General features: G+C 38.2%; 1 protein-coding gene across 9 annotated transcripts in view; it reads left to right on the top strand.

The window, feature by feature from the left end:
• The window catches only part of Larp4B (La-related protein 4B), a 965,589-nt gene that overhangs the window by 675,154 nt on the left and 267,530 nt on the right, over positions 1-22,905 (top strand). For all 9 annotated transcript variants that reach the window (XM_067147303.2, XM_067147309.2, XM_067147307.2 and 6 more), the window contains one exon: positions 15,627-15,842. In XM_067147303.2, coding sequence (XP_067003404.1) covers positions 15,627-15,842 — 216 coding nt within the window. The remainder of the gene's footprint in view (positions 1-15,626; positions 15,843-22,905) is intronic.

The following is a 22,905-nucleotide window of genomic DNA, read 5'->3' as shown; positions in this document are numbered from 1 at the left end:
ATAACATTATTTCATGTAAAATATATCTCCTAATTTTTTCCTGTCATTTAATAAATATTGTATTACGGTTTTTTTATTTGTAAGTTCATGTTGAAATAACGTAGATTCCTCAGGTTTAGCAATAGGAGAGTTCTTAAAAGTTGACTTATTTTAGTATAACAATTTTGCTATAACAAATTAATTTCTGAGGTCCCCAAAATTGTGTTACGCTGGTATTTTACTGTAATCCGTTACTGTCTTAGTCCTTCGGATTCCCCATACATATCGTATAATCTCGTATCACCCGCACTGTTGTTTTTTCCCTGAAATATTGCTTCCAAAATTGGGTGCGGGTCTTATTTAAAATTTTGGGAAATTTATCTTTCCGAATGAGTGTAAATCGGGCATTACCGCCGGCGCGGCTTGGCAACAATGCTCTCTCTGCTTAAAGTATGCGCTACTTCCGCACTTGGCGCGAGTCTCACGCACGTTCTCCGAGTATTAACATGAATTCCACAAAGCATTCACGATCTTTTACTGCATGTGAGAAACTGAAAGTACTGTAGTTCTGGAAGCCGAAATTATTGGAAATCGTGCCGCTGGTAGGAAATACGATATTGACGAGTCGTGTATTCGCGATTGGAGAAAGAAGAAAAATGTGCTATTAACATGTGGTGATCGTAGAGGTTTTCATGGACCGAGTGTACAATTTCCAGAAATTGAAAAAAAACTTCATAAGTATGTGACAGAAAGGCAGGAATTGGGATATGGTGTGTCAACTGAAATGTGTCGGCTAAAGGCATTAGAGATCGCAAAGGAACTTTAAACGGAAGGGTTTAAGGAAAGCCGAGGATGGGTTTTTAAGTTTTTTAAAAGAAATGGGTTGAGCGAACGAAGGTGTACCTCAATTTCACAGCATCTTCCTGGTGCTTACGATGAGAAGTTATTGTCGTTTCAGTATCACAAAATTCGATTGCGGGAGGAAAATGCACATTTGTTTTCCCAAATTGGCAATGCAGATCAGACGACAGTCTACTTTGAAATGCCAGTTGACAGGACTGTGAATGTTAAGGGTGCTAAAAGTGTTACCGTTAGAACACGTCGTAATGAAAAACAACGGTGTACGGTAATGTTGTGTATTCTCGCCGATGGAACCAAATTACTGCCATACATTGTTCTCGAGCAAAAGATGCTTCCTAAAAATCTACCCGTTGTTATTATCGTCTGATCTCAGAACTTCGGCTGGATAGACAGTTCACTTGTGGAAGACTGGGCAAAATGTGTCTGGCAATGTCGCTCTGGTGCATTATTGGGACAAAAGAGCTTGCTTGTTCTCGACAGTTACCGCGGCCACACAACAGACACTGTGAAGAAACATATCAAGGACAGGAAAACCGATCTAGCAGTCATTCTGGGCGGGGTGACGTTTATGCTACAGCCGCTGGATGTTTGCATGAACCGTCCATTTAAAGCAGCCCTGAAACAGCTCTATACAGAAAGGATATCGGCTGATAATCACACACTGATGCCAACTGGTCGTATTCAGCGCCCGGAAGTTCAGCTGCTGTGTTCATGGATTTTGACGGCATGGGATTGTAAATAATCGTAAATAATTTTGACATAATTTTTTTTTTTAATTTTGTTCTTTTCAAATAAGGGTACGTGTTTTATTCAGTGGCAGGTGGTATTGGAGATTATACGGTATTTGTAATCATTCTATAATTCCTGAATCAGAGCCTATACCTATTTCTCACACAAAAATCCACGAACTTATCTTCATTCTTCTTTCCATATCCAAACGGTCCAGTTATTTCAGTTTCTTTTGTTCCGTATCACCATTGCGTTGGGGTCTCCAATGACACCCTTTATATCTCTCTACTTCAGTGTCTCCAGAAATTAGTCCATATCATCTTCCTTGCATCTGGTCTGGGGTGCATATAGAGTACTTTGTTAAAATACTTTACTCTGTTCTCTGTCCTTCACTGTATCTCTATTCTATCACTTAAGTAGTCCATTTTATCTGTATAATCGTCTAAGAGCTTGTTGGTTATTACCCCCCACTCCATTCTTTCTCTTCAGTCCTGCTCCAGTAATGTGTGTGTTCTGTTAACTTCTTTTTTCTCCACATAATATCACTCAATTTCATCATAGCTATACCCCATCTAAAATGACCTAGGAGATAAAGTAAATGTCAAAAACACTTGGTAAATGTGGCGGTACTGTCTATCTTTTGGTATGGCATTAAAAATACGATACATGTGTTAAGTTACGATATTTCGGCGTAAAAGTTGTGTATGTTCTGAAATCATAGTTTTCTTGTATAAGAAGCCATCTTTTGTTCCTTCCAGTACAGTATTATAATGAAGGAAATGTATGTCAAGACCTGACATCATCTGACGTACAGCAGTTGACCTCTCATGCAAGGCACTTCCACTCCAATTCCTTGAAGACAAACCCTGTGAAACACAGTAGGGTGCTTTTGAATGGTTCTCCACGTTAAATTTGCCTTACAGGTTCATCGAAGGAAATGTTAAAAAATGACTTCTGGGAATGTTTACACTGCTTCAAATTCTTCAAATGAAATTTCAAGAGGAGTGAAAAGTCCACAAATTCTGTATGGTAAAACATTATTGCAGAAAGTGTTTGTTAAGACTAGGAATTATTGTTAATTTGCACATTCTAAGAACTTGGTTGGCTTTTTCTTTGCTAATCAAGTGTCAAATTGTGCTACATCAAATGCTGCTTATCTTGTACTTAATGGATTTCAGTCTTATGAAATTTGTTGACAAGATCTGCAACATAAACGTTATTTTTCGAACTTACGTAGGTTTTATAGAGAACCTGTTCCGCTTGCACAGAGATTAGGTACCAGATAGCTTAGCTGTGTTACGTAGCCTTTCTTTGTCTTGCTCTTCCATCTATATGTGTCTCTCCCTTATATTCATACCCATTTGTTCTCCTTTTTCCTACTTCGTTTCCTTCCCGTGGTCAAGTTCTCTTTAATGCTGAACATCTCAGAGTTTATGGCATACGTCATACCTATACCTATAACTATTAACATACCTGGCAAGTATTCTGGTTTTTCCGTAAAATGTACAGATTTTGAGTGTGTTGTACGGATGAACGCGATTTTGCAGATTTTGAATATCCGCGCTTTTTTTTTCGCTTTCTGTGTCCAAATCGGATTTTTTACTTTCGATAGTAGCTGAAATTCGACCTGTAAATATATTGATGAACACATTATCGATTATCACCATGCTTTTGTCACCTGATCGACCTCAACTGCTACTTCATTCACTCCTTACTGAGATGTTCCCAAACTAATAGCATTCTGTGATTTTAAAGAAAATAAAACTCTGAACAGTAGCAGGCTGTGCATTTATATATATAACTTTTGTAACTGTGTCGTGCTTCATAGCAGTTGAAGAGCTTTGTTTGTGTGTGGGTATGAGGTTATGAGTAACATAAGCAGTTGTTCTGAAACTCATGGAATTGTGTGACGAATTAGTAAGCGATTTAGAATTTTTAATGGTGTTCATAATGAGTTCAACTAAGAAACAATATTATCAATCTTTTAGGGAGGCATATCCTGCTGAATTTCCTCGTTTTATACGATCACGGAAAGGCGAAGTATTCTGTTCAGTGTGCTTGTGTGATATTGTTACGTAATTTTTGTGTACGTACATGAAGCTGTGCTCTAATTTGTAAGGTCACTTTAGGGGTAACGCTAATGTAAAGGAAGACTAATTATCAGTAAAGTCCGAGTAAATATATGTTCCTGGGCGAGTTGGCCGTGCTTTTATAGGCGCGCGGCTGTGAGCTTGCATCCAGGAGAAAGTGGGTTCGAATCCCACTGTCGGCAGCCCTAAAGACTGTTTTCCGTGGTTTCCCATTTTCATACCAGGCAAATGCTTGGGCTGTGCCTTAAGGCCACGGCCGCTTCCTTCCAACTCCTAGGCCTTTCCTATCCCACCGTTGCAACTTTTCCTTTTCGAACCAGCGGAAACATAATATATACTCTAGCAAGAACAATTTAGCAAGATTTTAGAATATAAATAGAAAGACTGTACAGTAAAAAAAGGAATGTACAAATTATTTCAGAGTAAAACAATTAAAGATGATTTGACTATAAATTGAAAGACTGTACAGTGAGAAATGAATATACAAATAGATATCAATAAATTTAGGATAGGGGCCGATGACCTTCGATGTTAGGCCCCTTAAAACACCCAGCATCATCATCAAATTTAGGATATACATCAATTCTCAAAACACTGTTGATAACTAGGGCTCGGATGTTTAAGACCTAAAAATAACCCAAATAAGCAAGCAAATATGACCTCAAAAGTGACTAAATATGACTTAAAAATTGCAAAATATGACCCAAAAGTGATTAATCTGAGTATGTCTATTTTTAAATAAATTTGAAATTGAAATGGTGCTCCCTTTCATTCATATTTATTAACTAAATTCTTGAGTCTTACTTTCATATTAATTTTCTGAATATACATGTTTAGCGGTTATTCACAGTCAATTGTCCTTGATTCACTTATCAAACATTTGTGAATACATACTTATAACGTACTAATTTTGCTAAGATTATCAGATCTCACAACATTTTCAAAGTCAAAAAATGTGGTGGTGTGAAAGAAAATAAAACTAGAAATTGATCTATTTAAAAAAAAAACTATTTTGGAACGTTTAAGCCTAGATTCCATTAATATTACTTAAATGCATTAGAGTTTAAATTGAGCACCACGAAACGAATTAAGTAGACATCATTCAATACATTTTGGTAGGGCAGCAGGGAAAACAGTGCAAACTCGCATATCTTTTTCGTTCTGTGCTGGTGTAACTGAAGTGTATGACAAGATTCATCTTCAAAGCATCAGGCAGAAAGACCTCTGATTATCACTTAACACATTCTTGTAAGAAGAGGCTCCTTTGTACGTCACAAGACGTTATTGGTGCATATTTAAATAATGTTGCTTCACTGCTGTCGAGTATGGAGTTATCTTAAACTGTACTGGTACCTTCTTCTTTATCATCATTTATCTTATACGCACAGCAAAAACCGTTATTTCAATTAAGCATGTTTTGAATTTTCCGTTTTACACTGTCTCCAGATATTCCATGTAATTGTTGTAAAGGAGGGAAGGGACTGAAGAAAATTAATATTGATTATGTAGAATGGGTGACATATTTTAGCGAGCTATTAGGAGGACGAGACTAATGGGAGTATAAGGAAAGAAGGCAGGCCTTGTGGTCTAATATGGAAGTTAGTATACACGAACTAGATAGGGACTTCTCGCTAGAAACGTCCAGGGGGTGTTTGGGAAACTGAAGATGAAATTAGCAGGGGAGGAATGGTATTAGTAATGTACACTGGAAACAAATAAGTAAATACAGTCAGATGGGAGAAGGCATTGTAAAACCATTCAACAGGATTTTCAATGGGGCGAAGGTACCGAAGGAAAGGGAATAAGCGATAATATACCCAATATATAGAAAGGGAATAGAAATTTACCTGACAACTACCAAGGAATAACACTTTTAGATTCATTGAGCAAAATTTATACAAGAGTCTTAGCTAATAGACAAAGGGATTGGTCTGAAAATAACGGTATAATCTCCAAATACCAAGGAGGGTGGGGGCATTAATCCTATGTGGAGAGTTTGTTGAGGTAGATTGCGTTAAAAGGGTATTAACTTATTGGTCTAGACTGAGAAGGGGTGGAGGCAGTATTTTGCTGCAGGAAGCATATAGATATGAACTGGAAGGAGTATGGTGAGTGTTGGCTAGCAAAAATTAAAAGTTATGTTGAGAATTTGGGTATGGGATATATTTGGTCGGAGGGATGGAAGGGGAAAAACAGCAGAATGCAGAGGGCCCTGGCAATGAGAATTAAGGACATACAGATGCAGAATTGTTTGGAAGAAGTAGGGAAAGGCCTTGTTTCAGCCTATTCTATAAGGCTTACCAAATCTCTAATTTAAGTATAAGATTCGGGGAAGGAAGATTAAAGTGTAGGATATTATGGTGGCTGATAGGGTTGCATAGAAATAAGGGATGGATCATGAGCAAAGAGAGCTCACAATGCATCCTCTGCGAGGATATGATGATCTGCATTTACTTTGTGATTGTATAGGGACAGAGACACTAAGGGCAAAGAGTCTAAATGTGAAGCAGCAAAAACGTTGTAGGCAAAATGACGAGCAAAAATTACAGTATGGATTGTGAGGGGCTAAGGAAAGTGAGAGGTATTGTATGATGTAATAATCTGGAATGTAAACAAAGGAGTAGCCAGCAAAAGTAGGACAGTAGGCGATTGGCACTCAGCACTTTTAAATGTTATGGCAACGTCGGCGTATAGTGGTAATTCTACCGGACATGCTGAACATCGTGATTAATATTCGGTTCTTGCTTGGTTGTATGAATTTGAACATTGTTAAGGGCCTTATTTTTTGGTGAAATAAAACTGTTAATTTCGATGTTAAAACTGACACTATTTCGATAGGTATTTTGTGAAATAAACTGCCATGCTGATCAATGTTTCTTGTGAAATCTTTTTTGTAGTATGGGGTATATCTAATTTTATAATAAGGCATTTTAAAGAGAATACTTATAATGTATACATGTTATTAAATCTTAACTAAACATACAAAATGTTATAGAAATAAATATATAAATCCCTGATACCTCGAAACAAAGTTAGGTGATCTGCCTTGTAATATGAATTTATGCGTAGCCTACATCATCTTTTCTCCAATGTGCAAACTATGCATGATTTCAACGATATCAGCAGGCTGTGTTGTGCGACAGTCACAACGTATCTTTCTGTAAGCAAAGAAGCTGCTCTCGCTGTCCACGTTAGACGTCGGAAATCATAATATATGCGAACACTTGGATGCACATTCACTGTGGTCTTCTATCAAACCTAAAACTTCTGCAACAATGTCTTCTTTCTTTTCCTCTACCAGATGTGCTTTCACTGCATTTTGCAAAGCCATATAGCCCTGAAAGATGTTCGTCTTCGTGAACGAGAAACTGCCGGAATTCTTCCTCCCAATTTCTGTAACAATATGAATTTGTCCCAGGAAGTAAAAAAATTCTCTTTTAATCTTTATCCTAAAAGTTCACTCTTTTAGTGAGGCTTAGGTCACGCACCAGATCATTTGTCATACTGATACAAAGACTGAGTTTTATCCTCAACATCCGGTACAAAGGTAACATCACCATCCCCCACATCTGAAGATGACTGAGACACACTCTGGTAACTGTATTGGTGGTTGTGGGACAAGATTATTGGGTCCATGTGGTACAGGGGTTATGGCAGCTGGAAGATATTGATACACAATGTGATTTCCCCCCTTCCCGTATTGAACCCGGACAGTTTACATGCACAAAAATAACATTCGTCAAAATGATTTTTGTTCCCGCCAAGCCATTGGGATTCCGAATGGTATTGACAGCAACAGCCCATTGTACCATTGCCGCAGGTTTTCTAGACATATTTTACCCATAATATAGGGTGCGAAATTCTTGTCCTGATCGCCTAACTTCATGTTAAAATATGTCAAGTACAGGCTTTTTATAAATGGCGTAATATTTTGCTTCTGGCCTTTAATTATATACTGGCCACATCTAGAACAGAAGGAGTCGAGTTTGTTCACACATTTTCGCCTCTGAACATCACTGCCGCTTGCCATTATAACACAAATGAACTCTCTTATTCACTCAGTCGATTTCAACTGCACGTTGTAACTTGTAAGCAAAGGCGTGACACATGTTCACAGATTCTTCTCTCAAACTACAGAGAAATGCGATCTTGGCGTTTTGACCTTGCCTGACATTGCGCATGTGCGAACTGCAATTGTTCTAATTGTTGGTGGCTCGTAATGCTGAGATGGCTCAAATCAAACTGAACCAGGTGATGCGGCACATAAAAGGATGGATGCTGAGTCACAGGCCAACACTAGCAGAACACAGAACGGAGATAGTTCTTCTGCTTCCGGTGTTCCTGTATGACTACCTACTCCCCTCTAAAACAGAGCACGTAAAATATTTTCTCTGAGACATGTCCGTGATACGAAACAACTGATACTATTTTTTACATAAGGACTGTAAGTGGAAGGTATATAACATAAACTTACTTTGGCCAAAAATCTTTGCAGGTTGGTGTAATCCTTCAAAGTGTCTTTCTTTACCTGTTCCATCAAAATTATTGTCAAAGACAGTTTCATTTCAGTAACGGAAATGTCAGTCCACTTTAGTGTCCTTGGGGAAGTTTTAAACTTACGCGCATTCTGACTATGGTTCAGGTTAGATTGGGTTATAAAAATATTGAATAACTCGTCATCGAAAAACTTATTTACAACCTCTGAAATACAAATCTGAGGCCTGGCTGACAGTCAGACTGTTCCAAATTTTTTCAGGGTTGTTCTTTGTATAGCCACTGCTAATATCCATTCCAAGTAAACAAGCTTCTAAGTCATCATTTCTGGAATCGCTCTCACTCTCCAAAACATGCGAACGTTTCCGGCGATTAGACAATGTAGATGACCCAAAGTCACATCAACTATCGCCACCATTATCACTATTTACACTCTCTACTTCACTAGGCACATCTGATAATGAATTGCTTATAAATCGTGAAATGCTTTGTCATCACGTAAGCCTCGTTCCATGGCTGCAAGGACTCTTACAATTTAAAAAACACATCGACATGAAAGTCTACAATCCCTCTACTCCATCACATGATCGAAAGTAGTTAAAATTATAGCTAACAGATAGTACAACAAGCTACAAACCATGTCCGTGCGCAAAACAAATTTCCGGGGCCCGTTGACAACCGCTGGCTGCAGCACCACGGAAATTTTCGGGGCGGGTCGTCAATGTGATACAATACTACAGATACTCCACCAGCTAGGGAAAATATATAATCGACTTACAACCTTCCTACCACATTTCTGTAACACTGACACATACTTTCACATGCGTAATCACATGTCATGAAGCACAGGCAATAGTTATTTTTATCATTAACCCCTATACTGCACTTCAACTGCATTAGGGCATTTATCACTCGACAATCCTCACGAGGCTATTTTATCAGGAAATATGAATACTATGCTTATTGATACCAGGTTCAAATTCTCCAGCTTTCCATGTTTATATTAGAATAGCAAGCTTAAGACTGACAACCTCCCAGATATTCATGGTTATTGACTTTTTCATTTTGAAGATTTCTAGCCCTAATTGAAATGTTACCTGGCACTTGAAATTTACATTGAAAGCTGATTCTACATTAAACTAAAATATCCACAGCCTTCTCCAACTGAATTTAAAACTAGCTTAAAATTCATGATGCATTGCTTGGTTGTTTACACACTCTGAGTAACAGGTTTCAACGTTCCTGACTGAAGACGTAGGTCAAAGTTTATCATTTTACTTGGGTTTAAGTAATTGTTCCATTTTCTGAGTACTGAAACTTCCTATAAGCTTAACTTTATATTTTAAGTGATATTAGTCTCGCAACTAAAAATGATCCAAGTCCACAGATCGAAACTACATCCTACAACCTACAATATTTTCTAAACTAAATAAAAACGTGCATAAAGAAACTGGTACCTATTAGAAGTTACATTGAAATACAGCGTTACTCACATGTGCCAGCTACCCTCATGATGGTGCCGTAATTCTAAATTTGGGTCCCCCTACCTTATTTTAACATATTGAAGGCGGACGAGGTGACGTTAGATCTTACACTGTGGACTGAGTATTTTAGCGAGTTTTCACATTTTTGTACAAAACTGATAACTATACTTATAATCACAAACCGATTTTGGATTCAGCAACGTTTGAGCTATGCGTACGTACCTTGTTTTCAAAATTGGAGCAGTACCACTAATTTTATAAATAAATTAAACCTTTTACTACTTTAAATTTTCTTCATTTTCACAATGCATATTAAAAACAAAAGTTATGTATTCACACACACACACACACACACACACACACACACACACACACACACCATGTTTCATTTATGAAACACAACATACGTGCTAATCATTGAGAAATTAAAAAAAATACATGTAATTGTGGAAATTGGCTCTAGTCGTTGGCTGCACGAGACCACGTGGCTATGAAGCTGCCTCAGTAGTACCAGCTTAGTATAATAAAATTAGGTTCTGATGTGCTGCTACCTGGAATTTTATAATGAATTAAAAACACTGTGGAATGTGTTCCAGCACTCTGCTAATGTCATTAGTACATTGAAGTGGATATATAAGCACTAGTGCGTGACTCCGCACGGCCCTTCCACGAATCTATACCATTGACGTACGGCACATGTTGCTAGTCATCAAAGTGTTAATTGCCCATCATGATGCAGAATGCTTATGTAGTATAACTTTGACACATCGCTCTTCTTTTGAACTTTGACTGGAGGGCAGATTTTGGCATATTTTTATGTTTTGTTTGTTTCAAGGTATCATACGCCCATAAGAAAAAAAAAAAAGCAATTCATACCATTTCAAATCAAATGGCTAAGTTTTGTAGTGCATATAAATGCATAATTGCAGTTTTTATTATTATTTTGTATAAAACTACATATCGTATATTGGTACTCTGATCGGTACGACAAAGTAAAGAAAATCTATCAAAATTCTGTTCGCGACAAGAAGCCTTTACAATGAGTTGCTGTCGACAGTATTAACAAGACCTTGACTTTTTTTTCTTTCTGTGGCATTTTGGTATTAGGTTTGATGTTTTATTTGTATCATTACCTTTCACTGGTCCCCTCTGCATTGTATACCTGTTTTGGATGACTGACGCACTGTTAAGTTTACAGAGTAACACCAACTAAAGCTTCCATTCACACTAGACATTTATAATACTGCGTTCACACTAGACATTTATAATACTGCGTTCGAATGAATGTCTGTCCTTTAACACGATTTTAAGACAAATACTTTATTATTATTATTATTATTATTATTATTTATATTCCGGGGTTATCCGTGGAACGCAGAGGTGAAAGAAGGTGCCGGAATGAATGGGTCTAACTACAATGTCAAGAAAAATATAAAACTCAAACTGAAGGTTATATTTTCTTAACAAAATTCATAAGAATAAAATGTCAGGTATACTGATGAATTCTAGACAAGACAAGAAATCCAAAATTTAGTGACTGTTTTAAAAAAACTGGGCTTCAAACCCCTCACTTTACAATTCTTGAGCTCCTAACTCAAATTTACCAAAAGCACAAATTTACACAAGGGCAGAAATCCCTCAATACATGGAGCGCTTGCTCCCAACTCGCAATATCAAGCCTCCCAGAGGCACTTTTACAACACTAGAAAAGAGCTGACGTGCTCTCAGTTTTCCAAGCCTATTCAAGGCAATATCAGAAAATTACAATCACTCGCCACCTAAGCACAACTTTCAAAATTTGAAACAGGAGTATCTAGTACCTAACCTATTGGGCCTTAGCTGAAAAGAACAGGTTAAGTAAATGGCCCGAAATACAAATTGAATGGAGGCGAGTACTTGCGCTCCTAAATATGAATTCTTAAAACCTAAAGGGCACTAGGCTGATGAAAAACAGGGGCTATTCACAAACTATGGAGGTGACTCGTATAAGAATAAATTAAGATATTATGGAAAGGAAGAAAACCAGTTACAAAGCGTAGTCACCTCAAACCAATATGAAGGGGAGCTCGAGAGGGTACATCACTCTCTATCCTTGATTTACAGTTAAAGATTTTATGAAGTTATTACATAAGCCGGCCAAAGTTACATTTTCAGAAAGGTAGGTTACATACTTCAAGTTTCGGACCTCTCCCTCAGGTTAAACTGCAGAGCTAGCAAGAAATAAAGATGTTAAGTGGCCATTCCCTTGTCGGTGTACTGCTGCCTGATGAGAGGCGCCTCCCACCTCCTGCTTGACACACACACTAGGTTAGATGACGATCAGTTGGCCAAGAGACGAGGAAATCTGCAGTTTATAAACCCTCGGGGAAAGTTCGAGACCTTTCGTGAATAAACCAGCCACACCCTCTCAATTTATTGGTCAGTTTGAAAGGTTACACTCCAAATCGAGGAAGGCTGGGATAACTTGAAAATTAATTACAGAAATTTGGAATTGGCTGGATTCAAAACTGGTGGAAAGAAAAGATAAATATTGCCAACCCAAAAATAAATGAACATTAATTAGTAAAAAAAAAAAAAAAATGAAAATGGATACAACTCTTCTTCAAATCAAAGGTTCTTTAACTTTGCACCAGGGTGCATAGTTTTTCAGCAGTGACATCTCTGGAAGAATGTCCAAACTTCTTGATGAAGGGCAAACAAAGCAATTAGAAATTCAAACGGTACAGGAAACTTCACAATAACAAAATTACATCAAATTTCTGTGGTGACATCTTAAGAGTAAAGTTCTAACTTGTTGTATTATTGGTTCCACATTTGGTAGATAGAGTTCTTTTAGGCGCTCATTTTGAACACGCGGCGTAGAGTTGTACCTCCCGGTACAATTGTTATTATTGTTATTATTATTATTATTATTATTCACTGTAGACAAAGTTCTGGATAATGTACTTTGAACCATCTGGCCAATTCTCAATCTCACTCTCACCTCTCCATCTAGCAAAGTTGATCTGTAACTAATACACAGTCCTTCAGCATCTCGTGCCACCACTTTTGACACTTAATCGATGTTAGAACGACAGTTTAATCAAAGCACATGTTACTTCATAATTTCTTTAATGGATTTACTTTGGATGATTTAACATTATCTTCATGAGAGTGTGTCCTACTGGTATTGTACACATTTTGATACAGTTTCATAACCTTTTGGCTGGCACACTTGATAAACTGTAATACTAACAGACGTGGATTGCACCCGTGAAACTTCAGAAATCAGAACCTTGTTGCAAATTTCCACTGGCTTATATATTTTCACAAGCCTGGTGCCAGAACTTAGTAAGTGTTCCAGTTTTGCTGACTGCACAGTTGGAAAATTTGAATTAGCATCCTCATTCTTGTAGCTTGCAATTCAGGCGTCTTGAATTAGCAAATATTGTTGATCATGGTTAATTTAATTAAATCTTGACCATCACTCTTATAAAATCACTCCCACAAGCTCAAATAATGTAATTTTAACATTGAAAATTCTAGCACATCCCACTCTCCTAAGCGTTGGTTACCACCCCCAAGTTACTAAAGGAAGGCTTAGAAATTGAACTTATGGTGAAACCACTGATAAAGTAAATAAAGGAAATTGCCAAAAAATTGCTAGTTGAATGTTTTGTGATTTTTATATCAGAAAATTTCATATAGAGAGTTTATTCCTTATTATACTTTAACCTTAGCTAAGATGAAACTACACATGTACCATTTGATTGCCTGAAAGCAATATCGCCTAATAATTAGAGCTTGGAACGTTTACCACAGTGATAACTGGAGCGAGCTTCTTAAGAATAAATATACAGCCTTAGTCCGATGTGCGGTACTCTCTCTCGCCATTGCCATTAATGCCTGGAAGGTAGACGATCCGGTATGCCACTCAGCATATTGTGGGCATATAAGGCATGATCTCTCAGAAGAAATGATCTCTAGCTACAACAGTCAAAATGGATGTTCGGAGAGGTAGAAAAGGTTATGATTGTCTATGCCCACTGATTGGTCACTCTGTCCATGAAATTTCAGGCAACTTTCAGATACCATAAATTACGGTGAGCGATGTAATGGTGAAATTGAAATGCCAGGGAGTTAAAAATTCCCACCTCAACAAGAGAAGTCAAAATAGTTGACAGGGATTGTCAATGCCTTTTGACGTGGTGAAGTGAAACTCGTATGATTTGTTGGAAACTGTGGCCGCGGACTTTGGTAGGCATCTTGGAAGTTATGCCGCACTGGCCGTTCTCACACCATTCGTTGGGGAGGTGTTTGCACTTTAATTCTGTGGGCAAATAGTAGCACATAGACCAAGGATCATTAAACTGAACACTTACTGTTGATTTCAGCAGTGCACAACTCATTGACCATGAGATTTAGGACAATGGCTAAGCATCTTGGGAGCGATAAATTTCGCTGTGCCTTATGGCTGCTCATTGGGCATGAACGAACCTGAGGAGTGCCAGGTGAATGTTACTTCAGAATACATTGTTCTTCCTGTAAAAGTTGGTGGAAGCTTTATAGTGTTTCCTACCCCACCTCCCCCTCTTAACCATGAATACCGAACCCTATCGGGCAGTATTGCACAATACTATCCTACCCACTCTGCACCATATGGCAACAATCTAGAACTGTCCCTTTACACAGTTGTTCATAATGTGAAGGCCAATAGTATGCCAAAATGTGAGTGAATGAAATAAAATTAGTGGCCCAAAACACTGTAAGTCCAGGTGGGAATCTCTGTGATGAGTTGCAGCATCGGTTGACACCCAGACCTAACTGCCCCAAAATGGCTACTGTTTGCCATGTTGCGGGAGGCATGGAAGAAAATGTCTGCATACTTCTATGAAACATAGTCGAAACTCTCCCTAGAACATGTGCATACCTGCCAAGTATTCCGGTTTTTCCGTAAAATGTACGGATTTTGCGTGTGTTTTATGGTTGTACGGATGAACAACCTTATTGTACGGATTTTGAATATCCGCGCTTGATTTCGCTTTCTGTGTCAAATTGGATTTGTTTGACTTGTGATAGTAGCTGGTAATACAAGATGCAGCGTTTGAAATTCGACCGGTGAATGTATCGATAATCACATTATCAATTATCACTGTGCTTTTGTCACCTGTTCGACATCAACTGCTACTTCATTCACTGAGATGTTCCCAAACAAGTAGCAGGCTGTGATTTTGAAGAAAAGAAATCCGTGGAAAAGGAGCAGGCTGTGAATTTATATATAACAACTTTAGTAACTACGTCGTGCTTCGTAGCAGCTGTGAAAGGCTTTGTTTGTGTGTGGGTGTGAGTAACATTGGGGGTTGTTCTGAAACTCACTGAATTGTGTAACAAATTTGTAAGAGATTTAGTATCTTTAGGTGTGTTTGTAATGAGTTAAACTAAGAAAGGATATTATCAGTCTTTTAGTGAGGCATTTTCTGCTTAATTTCCTTGTTTAATACGATCACGGAAAGTGTTCCCAGTGTTAAGTGGAAACAGATGAGCACTCATCAAGATGTAATTTTGTGTTAGTAAATTTCAGGGGTGATCATAACATACATTTGACTTGTATTAGTATTGTTTATAATCTCCCCCCTTGCCGTTGTTTTTCATGATGTCTCAAGACTTGGTGCCGATGCGCGTGTTGTTAAAAGTTTTGCACTTTACGATCTTCCGGATTTCTCTTTTTGAAAGTTGGCATGTGTGCATGTGGTTAGTCCAGTCATCGGTGGGAGTATGGTTTTTTCTTATTTTTTCTCTCTCTCTAACTTATTTCATTACTGTGCATTAGAAAAAGGCACAAAGCTTTGAGTTGCTTTAAAGTAAAACTGCTGTATTTAGAAATTAATAAGTGATCAATTTAGCACTGTACCATTGTCCTCAATGGAACAGTCCCACTTTGTGTTCAATAAAGTTGTTACTTTCTTTTCAGGTGAAAAATTTGTGTTAAAATTCTTTGTGTTGTTTGCAGGGGAAGCCAATAATGGCACGAATAAAAGCGAAACCCATGAATAGGTTGCCAATTCCGCCTGTTGCAACGATGGGTGCGGCAATGAAGAATGGTTACCGGACACCACCTACTGCTCTATATGATCCCAATGCTTACCAGGGTCAACAAAGGTTCCTGTACACCAATGGTAGCTCAATACCACCCAACGTCAACTACGGAAATCAGGTTCATGTATATGTACGTATCAAATTTTACTCCCCTCTTCTGACTCTCTTTAAGTAGGCTTATGGCTTGGGTTACCCATGATAATTTTGGTGTTTACAGATGGCCTTGAAGTTCATTTTTCTGAATGACTGCTTCGTTATTTTAGGTGTTCTTAATGTAAGTATTGTAATGGTACCTCTTGGAAAGTTCCAAGTGGATTTAAAATGTTACTGAAATCTTGCCAGTAGTTCAGTCTGATGAGTTGACTTCACCAAAAATGCTTCTCATTTTCTTTCATATTCTTTATAATATTTTATATTCTTCATGTGCACATTTTAAGAGCCTGATTTGTTTATTTTTATAAATCAGGTGTCAAAATGGTGCTAAATCAAAGTTTTTAACTAATCTTGTGTTTCTCCAGATTTTCAAGCAGTTTTAATCTGTTCACAAGTTTAGTTACAACACTAATACAATTTGTAGTGATAAGAATTCCCACATTTATGCCTTAGAGTGCCTAAGAGTGTATTAGCATTCCTCCCAACTCTTGCTGAATTTAACCTTGCAGTTTGGTGATAAAGCAGGCGGCATTCTTAGCATACCCAGCTCCCTCTGTGGATCAGTGGTAGTGTCGACCTCTGGATCCTAGAATAGCAGGTTCAAATCCGGCAGAGGTAGTTGGATTATTGAAGGACGGAAAAATGTTACCGAAATCTTGCCAGTACTTCAGTGTGAGAAGTTGACTTCACCAAAAATGTTTCTCATTTTCTTTCATATTCTTTATAATAGTGATAAAATAGTGACGACACTCGACGATGTCAGCATGTAAAAGATCTTTGGTTACGTGGTGTTCACCTTACTGAAATTTATTAAAACTCTGCCATAGATGCCCAAGGGAGAGTTGGTTTACACTACCATCTAGTAGGCCTAGAGTACTGTAAAATGGAATGTTGAAATTGATGAGAAAGCAGCCAAATGGCATCAAATTAAACATGCTTGCACACTGCAGCTAATGACCATAAGGTTGGTGTTGTTATACCCACTGTAAAATAGGCGTGGTACTAAGAAGTTAAAAAAGTAAGTGTGTTATGTGAGAACTCCCAACACACACATAAAAGCTCATAAGGACTACCTAGGGTCTCAGCACATTAAATGGGAAGCATGGAACACATAACCGCAAGTTAAATGGATGGGGAGCTTGTCTATGCCCAATGCTGATGAAATTCATTGAGAAGTGACCATGCTGAATAAACATGCATAATTAAGGAAGAAAAGAAAATGAAATAGGCTCTATTCAGAATTCAAAACTGGCATAACAGGACCTGCAAAATATAAAGAAACACAATAAAAATTATATTAACCTTTTAGTTACCGATATCAAAATCTTCAGTTCAAATAGCTCTAGTTAAATCAAATTAATATAACCCAAAGAATGGTTTAGGAAATGTGCATTTCAAACTAGCCCTAATAAATTTAAATTGAGAGAATAAATTACAATAAAACACATGAGAACGAAGCAGAAACCCCAAAGAAAATCAAACATAGAAGCAGATAAGTAGCATATAAGTTGCAACACTCCATAAGTAACTTGGTAACCAACGAGATTGACACTACTCAGTACCATAAATATATTGTCCTCCACAGGTAATTATCACTACATACAAGATTCGTGCACACAATCTTATAAGTAAATCACTAGAATCACATCAGTGTAAATTTCAAGTTAAAATATACACTGCCACACAGACCATGGATCATAACAGCACTCCCAAAACTGAAACCAAGCTATAATAATAATAATAATAATAATAATGGCCATCAAAAGCGTCAGTGAAGGAAAATTAAGGTAAATAAATGCAATTACAGGAGGCCCGAAGATAAACGCAATAAACGACGGAGAACCAATCAAAATCCAATACACCTTCTATTTGTACAGTTGTAGAACTAACAGTAAAAATATATTAACGGAAATGAGGAAATTAATAATTACGTTTTAATTAGTAAAGGGTTGATATTAGTGACAGCCAGAATGGGCTCCCAGACATGACTGCCTTACGGTTCATGAAAATAAGATGGGTGGAGAACAGGCAAGATGGCAGTACTGGATATGGTAATAATGACCAGAACATGATCAGGAAATGAACCAATGCTACGGAAGTGAATCGGTGCGAGAAGCAGGGAACACAAGAAAATTAATCAAAGATTAATTAAGCCCTCTGTGTAAGGAAATCCTCCCCACAACCATCCAGAATCACAACCGTAAACTGAACAGGAGACAGGGTGAACGAAAGAGAAACGGGGTAAACATTACACATAAACCGGCAAGAAGCCTAGACCTTTGGAACATGCACACAGCTCTCAACGCTTCACCAAAAACTTAGATAGTTTATATTATAAAATGAGAGGAATTATAATAATTCTCCAGATAAATTTAAATTGTGAATGACCAAAGGAAAGGATGTGCTGTGAGTTCAGTACGTTATTGAGAAAAGATAATAGAAAAATATTTTTCTGCCAAGAATTACAGTACACAATTAAGAGGACAGTTAGGAGAGCAGCACTGAATAACACTAATAAAACAAATTGCTGATCAAAGTGCAGAGTACTAGGCACATATTATTTGAATGGTCAGAAAGATAACTCTAACAGGCAGTTTTAAGAACAATCTTGAACCCAAATATCATATACAAAGTTTCGAATAATGAAAAGTAGCGAACCACGTTAAAAAGAAAGAAGCCGATAATGGGAAAAGGGTAAGAACTTGGGGCAGGTACATGAATCGCAGCAACCATCCTGCAGAGTTGAAAATGGATTAATATAAAAGGAAAATATTAGTTCACATATCCACATGGAGTTAGGTAACCAAAGTAATGCAAAAGCTCGTTAACCACCTTTCATCAGTATGCTTCTCGGGAAAGTAAAGTTAATAAATTTCGAGATGGCATAATGAACATTTGTAGATGATTGGCTAACAGAGCTGCTAAAATGAATGTAAATAACAAGCTGTACTTTCAAATGGCAGATGCCCTGTAGGAACTTAATGCTCACATCAAGATATAGAAGACGAAGAATAAACCCAAAATATACCCTGCCTGTTGTAAGAGGCAACTAAAAGGGTAACCATGGGATGATGGAATTAGAACCATTAAACTACTTGTGATTACTGTAGTACAGTCATGCGGGACAACAATGAGTCATCTTTACTTGCGAGTAGTTAATATGTCGTCTTTGAAGGAATCATTGGCGCGAAGAGCCTCCATATTACAGGATCCAATAACAACTGCAGAAGGGCTGTGGAATGTGACAAAAACTGGATAGAGTCCTCTTTGAATGAATCTCGAGTACCAAATACTAGAAGGCAACAGTGGATCTCTGACTTGAGCCTTCAGCTTGTAGAAGAAAGAAGGTGCCTTAAAAAATCTGGCATTAACACTAAAGAAAAAAGAGAGCAAATGTCTGATCTTGATAGAAGGATTCAGTCTTCTTGTAGAAGAGATAAGAATAATTTCCTTAGTAACATTTGTTTTGAGATTGAAAACCATGCAAATCAAAACCACAGCAAGGATCTTTTTGACAAAATTAGAATAATCACTTGAGAATTCAAGCCATATTCCTGGAATATACAGAACTCAAAGGGGGATGATGTTGTGGATATAGAGAATGTTCTGGAAACATGGAGATTATACTGCCAGGATCTATACAGTGAACAATGTAATGCACAAGACCAAGTGAAGATAGACAAGCAGTCAGATCCTGAACCTGACATCCTCCGAGATGAAGTAGAAATGGCTTTGAAAATGCTGAGAACTGGAAAAGCGTGTGGACCTGATGGAATAAGTGCAGAAGTCTTGAAAGCTACAGGCGGTGCTGGAATTGAAATGCTGTTGAAAATCTGCCAAGCAATATGGAATTCTAGAAGATGGCCCGAGGAATGGGTACAGTCAATCTTTGTCCCAATCCACAAGAAAGGATTGAGGAAAAAATGTGAAAATTAACGCTTAATTGCTTTGATTTCACATGCCAGTAAAGTTATGCTTCATATCCTGCACAAGAGACTCCGGGCATTTCTAGAGTATCAAATTCCTGAAGTCCAGATTGGATTTATGAAAGGAAAAGGTACTCGAGAACAAATCTTAAGCCTAAGACAAATCATAGAAAAGGCTAGAGAATTCAATGTTCCGGAATATCTGTGCTTTATTGACTACCAAAAGGCCTTTGATACTGTCAAATGGAACCATCTTTGGAAAATTTTGGATGACATGGGTTTGCCACTCCATTTAATTGATCTCCTCAAGTCCTTGCATAAGGAAAATACAGCCACTGTGAAGATTCAAAACAAACAGTCTCAGCAGTTTCGTACAAGGGCTGGAGTTCGCCAGGGATGTATCCTGTCACCGTTACTTTTCAATATCTATGGTGAATATGCAATGAGAACTGCATTAGAAGGCTGGGACAAAGGGTTTTCCATTGGGGGATGCAAGATCAACGATCTGAGATTTGCTGATGACACCACCTTGATAGCATCATCTGAAGAGGAGTTGACAGAGCTGATCAAGAGAGTAGAGGAAGCAAGCCTAGAAATTGGATGGAAAATTCTAAATTCCCAAGGAGGGAATTAGATATTTTTCACCAATAGAGCATGTCAAAAACATATCAGATGTAAGGCTTTTCAGGCGTTTGCTCTATTAACCAGCGTTTCGTCTTAGGTTTGACACTAGACTCGTCAGTGTGGGATGTGTCAGACCCTACCCACTGACGCTGGGTGCATGCAGGTGAGCTTATCAGAAGCCTATTTATGAGGCCTGAAAAGCCTTACATCTGATATGTTTTTGACATGCTCTATTGGTGAAAAATATCTTAGAATTTTCCATTCGGAATTGCTAGGCGGGCAATAATTCCATTGTGGAGATTTGTCTCCCGTATGCAGTTATCAGACTGTGCCTCATAAATAGGCTTCTGATAAGCTCACCTGCATGCACCCAGCGTCAGTGGGTAGGGTCTGACACATCCCACTCTGACGAGTCTAGTGTCAAACCTAAGACGAAACGCTGGTTAATCGAGCAAACGCCTGAAAAGCCTTATATCTGATATGTTTTAGAAATTGGATTACGCCTAAATCGACAGAAAACCAAAGTCATGATTGTTGATCGTAAGAACAACAACAGTCCACGTATCAAACAGATTGGAGGGTGTGAAGTTGTACATCAGTATGTATACCTAGGCTCCTTACTATCCAATTCTGGTGGTTCCAAAGATGAAATAAAGCGCAGAATTGAAATAGCAAAGGTAGCAATGATCCGTCTGCGGAAGATCTAGAAAGATATCACCATTAAGACAAAAAAAGAAGCTCGTTGAATCTCTAGTCTTCTCAGTCTTCTTGTATGGCGCAGAGACGTGAACCATCCTCAAACGTGATCGTGCACGGATAGAAAGCTTTGAAATGTGGTGCTGGAGGAAAATGTTAAGGATTCCTTGGACAGCTCATCGCACGAACACATCAATTCTGAACCAACTTCAGATAAAAGTTCGTCTATCGTGTAAGGTCTCTCAACGAATTGTATGCTACTTTGGACATATAATGCGCCGAGATGGTAGTCTACAAAAGCTGATTGTTGAGGGCAAAGTCCAGGGAACCAGACAACGAGGACGAATACCAACGCGATGGATTGACATGGTGAACGGCCCCCTACAGTGTTCTCTCAAGAGTAACCACATTGAAAGCTTTAGATAGGGAAGAATGGCGGAGTATGGTTCATCAGCTAGAGGGCTGAATATTATGATAGTCACGACGCCTCAGTCATGAGGCAAAACGAAGAAGAAGAAGAAGTACCACTATGTTAGGTACACAATAGGTTTGTGATTACTAGCAATAGTGGGTAGGTCACTACTACTTTACAGTACCTGTGATTAGTACCGCTATATGCCGAACACCTTGGGCTTTCGTTGCCTGTGATTAGTAGCACTACAGGAGCGACACTGTGGTTCTGCGTTGCCTGTGATTATTACCCACTAAGTGAGGAACACCACAATATAGTACGAGTCCTTGTGATTAGTACACCAATGTGAGGAACACCATGGGTTTGCGTTGCCTACGAGTGGTGCCATTATATGAGAAACACCATAGGTCTGTATTACCTGTGCGGCTTTCAATACTTGTGAGTAGTACTATAACGTTTGGAACACAGTGAGTCTACGCTACTTTTGATTAGTGTCGCAACTTGGGAAATACCATGGTTCTACTTCACTAGCGATAAGTGCCATTATGAGGGGCCGTTGACATGACTTGTGGACTCCTTTGGACAACAACAATCGTCTATTCGGAATTGTGCTTTGTGAGCAGTCCCTTGGTCAAATTGTGTTATGACGTGTATTTTTTAGTAAAATCTACAATTATATGACACAAATAAGTAAAGTTTCTGGGTAGGTGAGGCATTACGGGTCTTATCTACTTACTGTTTCTAAGTTCATAATCATTCTTCGTCATCTTTTTGAATTCTAGTCAGTGGATCTATTTTGGAATTATTTTTTAATTTTCAGTATTGTGACTTTGCTCAGCTGATTATTTTTGAATTCATATTTATTTTTTCATTCATCATCATCATGTTTTGAATTCTAGTCAGTGGATGAAGTTTGGACTTTTAAAGTGTCATGCATTTAGTTCCATTTCGTACCATTAGGGGCCGATGACCTAGACGTTAGTCCCCTTTGAACAATCATCATCATCATCATCATCATCATCATCATCATCATCACAGTCTTTGCTCACCCATGCTGTGTTGAACAAGAGTTACAGTAGTAAAGATGTTAAGGCAGGGACCAACCCTCCAAAACCACACAGTCAGAACTGAACTGTATTGTAGAAGTGGAGGGCTGCTCTTTTATGGGGCGAGTATAGAATGTTCACGAACACGGTATCGTAAGATGTTTCCAGATGGCTGGTATCATACTGATGTAGAGAGCTCCAGGTTAGGAGCGCACATTATGACGAGAATCAGCGAAGGTAGCAGCTGTACGGCGAGGCAGTATAAAGTTAGCAGTGTGGTAACAAGCGAAGTGGGGTTAACAGCAATGCAAGTGGCGAAGTATAGGTAATTAATTT

This window comes from Anabrus simplex, chromosome 5 (genome assembly GCF_040414725.1).
Source record: "Anabrus simplex isolate iqAnaSimp1 chromosome 5, ASM4041472v1, whole genome shotgun sequence".
Classification (NCBI taxonomy): Eukaryota; Metazoa; Arthropoda; class Insecta; order Orthoptera; family Tettigoniidae; genus Anabrus; species Anabrus simplex.
Note: the sequence above shows the minus strand (reverse complement) of the source record. Positions and strands in the feature narration are given on the sequence as shown.